General features: G+C 40.2%; 1 protein-coding gene across 1 annotated transcript; it reads right to left on the bottom strand.

Moving 5' to 3' along the window:
- Positions 1-1,089: 1,089 nt before the first annotated feature.
- Positions 1,090-6,619, bottom strand: SUV39H2 (SUV39H2 histone lysine methyltransferase). The gene is made up of 6 exons (XM_089487112.1): positions 6,523-6,619; positions 3,786-3,931; positions 2,403-3,074; positions 1,791-1,937; positions 1,467-1,596; positions 1,090-1,193 (listed from the first exon to the last, which is right to left on the bottom strand). The coding sequence occupies exons 1-6, from the start codon at positions 6,617-6,619 to the stop codon at positions 1,090-1,092; spliced, it is 1,296 nt and encodes a 431-aa protein (XP_089343238.1).
- Between the last annotated feature and the right edge of the window lie 1,494 nt (positions 6,620-8,113).

Raw genomic sequence — 8,113 nt, 5'->3', positions numbered from 1 at the left:
ACCCTGTTTTTACACCCCCAGTTAAAAAAAAAAAGTACGGTAATATTTCGCCAGGTTTTAGTATGATGAACATTATATTATGTGGTTAGGGGGTTTGAAAGATTTGAGTAAAAGGATAGGAAAACGTGATTTAATATTGCACATGCACATGCACTTAATGGAATTGAATGAGGGGGGAAAAAAAAAATAAAAGGTGCAGGGGCAACAGGTACATACTATCCAAAAATAAATTATTGCAACATAATTCAAATGCAGTGCTAGGGATAAGCACAAAACACACACTCGATCTACAGCACACTGCCTGGGTGTGCAGTAGCAGCTTCCACATTCCACAAGGTTTAGAAAGGGAGATCTGACTTAAAACACAAGCGAATCCAGTCCTGTAAGTCACATCACTTGTTTTATGTTTAATTTTAAATTATTCAGATTTCCAGCTATACCGTCACATCTTCCTCTTCAGCAAAAGGTACAGATAGAGCATTTCCTTCTCTCACCATATTAAGCTAGATTCCTGCCATCACTGCTGCCTGCACATATGCTCCATATACTGATTTCTACTTCAGTTCCTAAACTGTAAAGCTATTCCCAGAACTGTTAAGAGAGAATTGGATTAAAAGATGCAGCAGCAGCACGTCCCCTCTCACATACAGCACAGCACTTATTTTATGGATACTGAACTATGAAAGCGTGCCTCTAAGATTCAAAAAAGTTCTCCACAGGTGAATCTGTCGACAAGACAGTAAGAATTTTATGAAAACCCGTTTTCTGGATCTCTGGACCTGATTGTGTGAATTATTATTGCAGAATAACAGTTCAAGGTATCAGGCTAGTAACACTTGCAGTTAAATGCTTCAGTTTTGTATTTTCAAGTGCGTGTAAACTGCACAGTCAATAAGTGGTATGTGCTTTTCCAAGTAAGAAGAGATTGAATTCATTTAAAATAGACATTAAAATTTATTTTGTCAAATAAAAATAACCATGCACAGCTATGCATGTTATTTCAAAGTTCTTCATAAAAAAATACTTCTGTTCTTAAAATAAACCTTGTCACAGCATTCACGGAGATGATATATAGAAACGATGCTTTAGTTAAAGATATCCTCGGCAGGCACTAGCTCCGCATTTGCAGACTATCCTAAGTCTCTTCCTCGGTGGATCCATGTCAATAGAATCAGAGCTGAAATCCCCAGAACCTGGAATATACAATAAAATGCTTAGAGATGTCCCTTCATGTCACCTTTAACCTTAATATAGTGGTCGGTGCAGCAGCATACCCTTTAAAATGGCATTTCCTAAACTCAATCATACGGATGGTACAGTCACCAGAAAAATTAGATATACAGATATTGTCAGGCACACAATAATCTAAAAGGCCTTCTTGTTAGGGGTGTGTATTAAAGCTGATAAAACAAACTACATAGATGCGACGAGTAAAAAATTAAATTTTTTTTTTTAAAAAAGATTACCTTTCATTTGGTAATCAAATGTCAATTCCTCTCCAGCTTTTATATGGCGTGTTGAGAACAATGCAATCCGAGGAAGGCGCACATCTAGGTTATCAATGAACACGTTGAACACTTGGAGATTTGGATCACACTGGAAAAAAAAAAAAAAGGGTGACAAACACTATTACACATGGACATAATATACATATTATATATATACATACACACAGATTTTAAAAACTTTAAAGCTTTAGCTACTAGTTATAAAGTTCTAGTTTTGCATCAACATTAATACTAAAACTGCACCATCTAAAAAAAAAAAACCAAAAAAAAAAAAACGCTTACACTGTGATTTACAAAATGTGAGACATTCCCATATCGAGCGGCATCCACAGTGAACTCATCTGACTCGTAGTCTAGATCAAATAGATAAGTGATTCCTTTGCTGTCATACTGCTGACCCCTTCTCTCTGCTTCCTCACTGGTTATTACCTGTGAAAAAGTAACACTTACTGCAGTGATATTCACAACAAGGGATTTATTTCACATCTTGCTAAAACATATATGGATTTAAATACCCATGAGGGGTGATGCCATTTTTTTATCATGACAACTCACTCTTAACTGTAAAACTTCCAAAAGGTATTTATCACATGCAAAGAGTACAAGCAATAAGTAGTATTAATAAATAAATGTACTTATGTTTAAAGCTATGATGGCTACAATTCCCCCTTTTACACATATAATTGGTATAAAGAAATTGACTTTTTTGACTTTTTTTTTATAGTTTTACATAAACCGTTTATTAATGAAAGGCTAAAATAAGCTCATTTTTAGGAACAGAATGTGTAGATACATCCTCAGTCAGAGGAACTGAGGTGTTGCTTTCCCTGCTACTTAGTGACAAATACCCTGTTATAAGATGCCTATCGAGTCCTCTCTATTGTTTGTACATACCTCTCCAACATATTCCATTACAAAACTGTTCTTCTTAATTTTCTGGAGTGTCTTAACGCCCCATCCACGACCATTTTCCGTCCTGAAAATGCATAAGGAGTAAGGTGGACCTTTCTGTACCACCCGATTAGTACAATCTGGCCCACACTTGCATCTTGAGTTGCATTCATAAATAGGCCTCCCGGGCTCTACTATAATCTGTTTGTGCTCATTATAGGCAAAATGAACCCCGGCTTCCAAGGGGCAACATTTACCAGTAAAGCAGTCCGTGCACTCACAACCAACAATGGCCTCACCCACGGTATTAATTCCCGGGGAGGGCTTGTAATCATTGATGTAGTGGAAGTCTTTGGGAGGACCCTCGAGATCAATATTATTTTCCACATAAATCATTCCTCCGTGGAATTTTGTCGAGTTCAGTTCGTGTTCCCAGCGTCTTAGTGCAATTCGTTGTTTAGCTTTCTTCACTATATAGTTGGACACACCAGGATCCAAAGACTTAATATTGTTCTTTAACACACCGGACTTTTTCGACTTCAGATCAAACAGGTACTTGTACAGGTCTGCGGAAAACTGTTTTAGCATTTCCGGACACTTTAGGTTTTCTTTGGGCTCCCACGAGTTACAGGATGCCGGCCATCCCTTCCATTTCACAAGAAAATATTCCTTGCCCTTTAAATAAATAAACATGCTAAACTTAATTGTTAATCACAAGAGTGGCAATTTCACAGTATTTGCTCAACATAACAGAACGTCAGATGTTATGTCACGCCTATGAAGAACATGTACAGGTATTAAAGCCTAGTGGCCACCAATACAGTACAGCTGGCAAGCCTACTGATCAAGATGACACGTTGTCAAGCTAAAGGAGAAGCAACGCAGCCCTGCACCGTGTAGAAGTTACAAGCCTAGTTTCATTAAGTGTATTTACATGGGAATATGTTCTTATTGTTAGATTAAAACACATTTTCAAAAACGGTGAGTTTTGAGTTAATCACTTAATGAAAGTCCATGGAGGAACGGGGTTCATAAGCTTTGCCAAAAAGAATCGGTTCAGCGGGGAAAGCCACACAAAATACTGCATGGCTGACAACAATGATAGCCTCCAACTCTCCAGATGAAGGTTAAAAGATAAAGACCGGGATTTTGTCAATGCTGACATGTTACTTTATACGGCCCTGTGTTTTATGCTCAAAGGGAAAAATATGTTTGCCATTTAAAACTGAAAGGGGACAGGGATAGACACTGTGCTTCCAGATGTATTATCTCTCATCCAAGGAAAATAACTTTTGCTTTCATACAAGAACATTTCTATTATAATTCTATATTATCATGACATGCACAGGTTTTAGTTTTTGAAAGTCTTGACTTTTTCTAACTCACCTTTTCCAGTTTAAAGTCACAAAGATACTCCACTTCATAAACGTTTGAGTTCTTTCTGGTTATCTCAATACATTGGCAAGTCAATTTTTCTTTCCGGCACAACTCTTGCAGCGTTTCATGAGAGGCAAGGCATGGCACACACCAAGCTGTAGAGAAGAACATTCGGCTTAATATTTTCATGCTGTTCAAACTCCACGTTTTAGACACACAAGAGAAAGAAGGACAAGAATTTCCTTAGTTGCAGATCGTCAGACGTTTCTCCTCACAAAGCAACCTGACGCGTGTCTAAGGCCACAAACATCCAGCGCTCCCTGCGTGTACATGCAATCAAACATAACAGCGCCTGAGTTGCTGTAAGCTGTGCCAGGTTAGGGACTCCAGCGAGATGATGAATTTCGCAACTACCACGACGATTAACCCCTTCTGGCCAACAACCAATCCTCCACATTTCAGTAAATGGCACCGCTTCTAAAGGGAAGTGTGTGCGTGAATAATGTCAGATAAACGTCTCTCCTGAGATACTTTTAATTGGTATTAGTGTGCATGAGTGGTTAGTCTTGAATGTTAAATAGGATTAGGTACAATTTTTTTGTTAGAATGGAAAGGTTCTATCCTGCTGAAGAGGCATACGTTATTTTAGGTTGTGATGGAACCGACATTGCATCCGATTTTAAGGCAGCTTAGCGACACATCTAGGACCTCCGATGTTGGGTCTACAGTTCAGAATATTCTTATACTAACCATGGATTTTTTCCGAGTGGGAACAGACTGACAATCCAGGTATTCATTCAGATATATGCAATTTCAACCAACGTTAGTTTATGATGCCGGCCATAGGAGCAGCTCAACACTTTGCCACATCTTACAGCTCCGAATAACCTGGGGGGATTTTACTACTTCAGGATCTCAGGAAATCTTGAGAATTGGGGCTGTGCATTTTGCTTTTAAACAAAATAAATAAAAGGCACTTAACATGTTTTACTGTCCCTAACAAGCCAGTTTTAAGGAGTACCAGACAATTGACAATTACTGAAGCACAATATGAATATACAGATATATTTGCAATAATATTAGTAAAAAGAAAGATGAAACAAGTGTCTTTACATAGCCGTGGCTCAAGGTTTTCTGTTCCCTTTCAAATGTATTTACTTAAAAATATTCCCTGTGGTGTATTTAAGGGTTCGGGGCAACATGGTGTGCTGGGTGAAAAGAAGAAAAAATGTAGAGAAAAAAACTAAAGTGGAAAAAATAGAGCAGCCCAAGTTCTCTGAGTTGGTGATGTGAAAACAGAAAAGAGCCGACCCTGATCAGACAAGGAGCGAGGGCAGCATCCGTGATGGGTGGAATCCATCGGATCCTTTTAGTGAAACATCAAAGAGCCTGTTATTGTCTATCCATGTAGCCTTGGTTGCTACGCAACACACCAAGCATCACGATTTCCCTATTAGAGGCATGAAAGGTAAATGGTGCGACCCCATAAAAAGTACCAAATCAACCGCTTTTCTTATTTATTTTAATGATGAGCTAAAAAAAACCCCAAAACATCTTACAGGACATGTTGAGAAACGCTGACTTGTACGTATATTGTGCGGGTGACACAGCCACAAACAGGGTGTACCCGGTCATTTTATATTACCATTCGATCAATACGTGAGGAACGTCTCCAGACTATTATATGAATCACACAGCTCGGTTTATTCACATTAGAGTATGTGGCAGAGATGTGTTTCAGTTCCTTGACTTCACCACACAATATAATGGGCCAAACGCAACGTCTGTTGTAGGAAGCGCTTGGCTGGCCCCGGGTAATGTATAGTCAAATCAGTGAGATTTCTGAGATCAGGGCCAACTCCATGCTGGATAAAGCAGCTAGTGTTAGCCCTTCATAATGAATAGTGAAACCGCAGCCTTAATACACACGTGTACCTATGCGCAGTACATATGAGCAGTGTCGGGTCGGTTAAGGTTTCATATGTGCACGGGCTTTCTATAGATTCAGGACTCGACACCATATGACCGTTTCTTTCAGCGCACTCATTAACTTTAAACCGCTCTCAGGCGAATATAAACGAAAGGAGAAACCCAATGAGGGAGATAAAAGTTGCTACATAGGGGTATACAGATAACACGCATGTCTCTAGCTTTAAACAATATGCTACGCGAGGTGCTACGGAAACCACGCGCGGCGTGGGAAAGTCAGCTGTTATTCACCAACCGCCCCACAGTTAATCCAGTTTGCGTTGCGTTGCGTTGCGCCTGCTACCTCAGCACAGTTGTGTGCAACACGCTCTTATTGCACCTAGGAAGCGTGCGGGGCTCGGTATACGGCACTACGCGCAGCTACAAACGCAAAGCGCCTAGGACGGGAAGGCCGCGATCTCCGGTTTCGGTGGCCCCGTGACAACTTTATAAAAGACCTCAGACACCGCCCCGCCGAAATATACACACAACATTCTACTCACCACCGCGCGTCACAGCCATCTTGTCCCATGCCCATCAAATTGCCTTCGCGTGACGCCACAGCATCGTCAAACCCCTCCATAAGACACACCCACCGCTACTAAACGAAACACAAAGCTCTATACACTAAAGCCGTACAACAGCCTAACTTGCGGGTTTGTAATAGGAGCCATCTTGAAGCCTCTGGCAGAACATGCTTGCAGTTCTTAGTCTTCGCTCAGATAACTTCCTTCCCAGAGGTTTATATTTGCATTTGATGGTACTTTTTATTACTGACGCAAATTGGAATTGAGGTCGTTGGCGTTTAGGCGTTCTGGGCCTCCACGCGAGGTTTCACCTGATACGCTGCGTCTCGTTTCGTCACAGTGACGCATGTTCAAAACAGAGCGGTTAAAGTGAATGGAATAGGTTTGCCGCCAATGCAATTGCTTTATTCGGCCTTTACTTTAACCCCGTCAGGCCCGGAGATTTTCATAACCAAAGGACCAAGATATTTTTTGTCGTTCTTACCATGTTTGTTAAAGAGTGATTCCCTTTTTCCATATTTGATGAACCCGCACAAATTATACATCATTTTGTTCAGGAGAAATATGGCCTTCTTTTAAAATCACAGAAATACATAGAACATAATTCCAGGGGGCCATGGCTATGCTTTACATATTAACCTATATCGGGGTTTGGCATTGTAATATATTTCTTACCTATAGCGGAAGAGCTAAGGGCACATTTTTTGGTTTTTGCTCTGTTCCAAGTGTAGTATAGCTTGAGATCCTCTCATTTTTTTTTATTAAGACAGTGATGTCATGGTGACATCACTGGGCTCCCAATAAATTACTTCTCATCCTGATCTGTTACTGCTACTAATTGCAATCAGCCAACAGGGAAAGCTATGGGAGAATCTCCTGTCCTCAAGTAAACCTCCTGCGAGTGTCAGCAGTGACTCCAACCATAAGGCACACACTGTTACCATCAGTCGGCAGAAAACCAGTAAAGGGTCTTCTGCTGACGAGAGAGACCAGGCTGAAAACGTGAAATTTGAAGACCCCCGTATCCCCAAGAGCACATATACTAATTTTCTGCTGCACAGAAGGGGGTGGGGAGGAGTAGTTGCCCCCTTGGGCTGCTATTTCCAGCTTTACAATTCCACACTTATCCAACCATTTACACCAATACCAATTCTTCTCTGTGCCCCTTTCTGTAAGCGGGTGTTGGGTTGGCCTGAGTACTACGCACATTTAAGGTGTACTTTGGGCTGGACCTCTTGGGTTGAGTGAAGCCGGCAATCTGCTGACAGAGAGGCAGCAACCTTGTATATAAGAAAAAATAAAGGGCATTTATTTAAACAAAAGGAAATAAAACCTAGTTTTCCATTTTGGTTTCATTAATTCGGGGCAACTATGGTGAACTTCATTCCATTTCCAACCCTCTCCAATGGAAATATAAATCAAAATGATTGATTCAATTTCCATTATTTTTAGGCTACTTTTTAAGTTCTATAGCCCCTGGACCCCTCTGATTCCATGGCACCAGTGCACAATATATGCATTTACATATCACCGACAGATGTAGAATGTGTCCCATGAGAAATGACCTTCTCAATCATTTATTGTACCCACACATACTACATATTGTCTTTAGATACCATTATTTCTTATCACATAATTTACTAAAAAATGTGTTCTATGCAGTTTTTAATACCGTCCCACTGTTGGGACTGTTAGCAGCTGTACACTATAATCAGTACTTTGCCAAAGTAAACATTGAAGTTTCACATCAACTTCCATTCTTCTTAACCTTTAACGATTTGCACTCCAGCCAAATTCCTTGTGTTCCTGATTATTATAGTGTCTGAGTTACAAATGGACAAA

Source organism: Sceloporus occidentalis, unplaced genomic scaffold, assembly GCF_023333645.1.
Source record: "Sceloporus occidentalis isolate IW3139 unplaced genomic scaffold, rSceOcc1.0.p SCAF_31, whole genome shotgun sequence".
Taxonomy (NCBI): Eukaryota; Metazoa; Chordata; class Lepidosauria; order Squamata; family Phrynosomatidae; genus Sceloporus; species Sceloporus occidentalis.
This window is presented reverse-complemented; position numbering and strand designations above follow the sequence as displayed.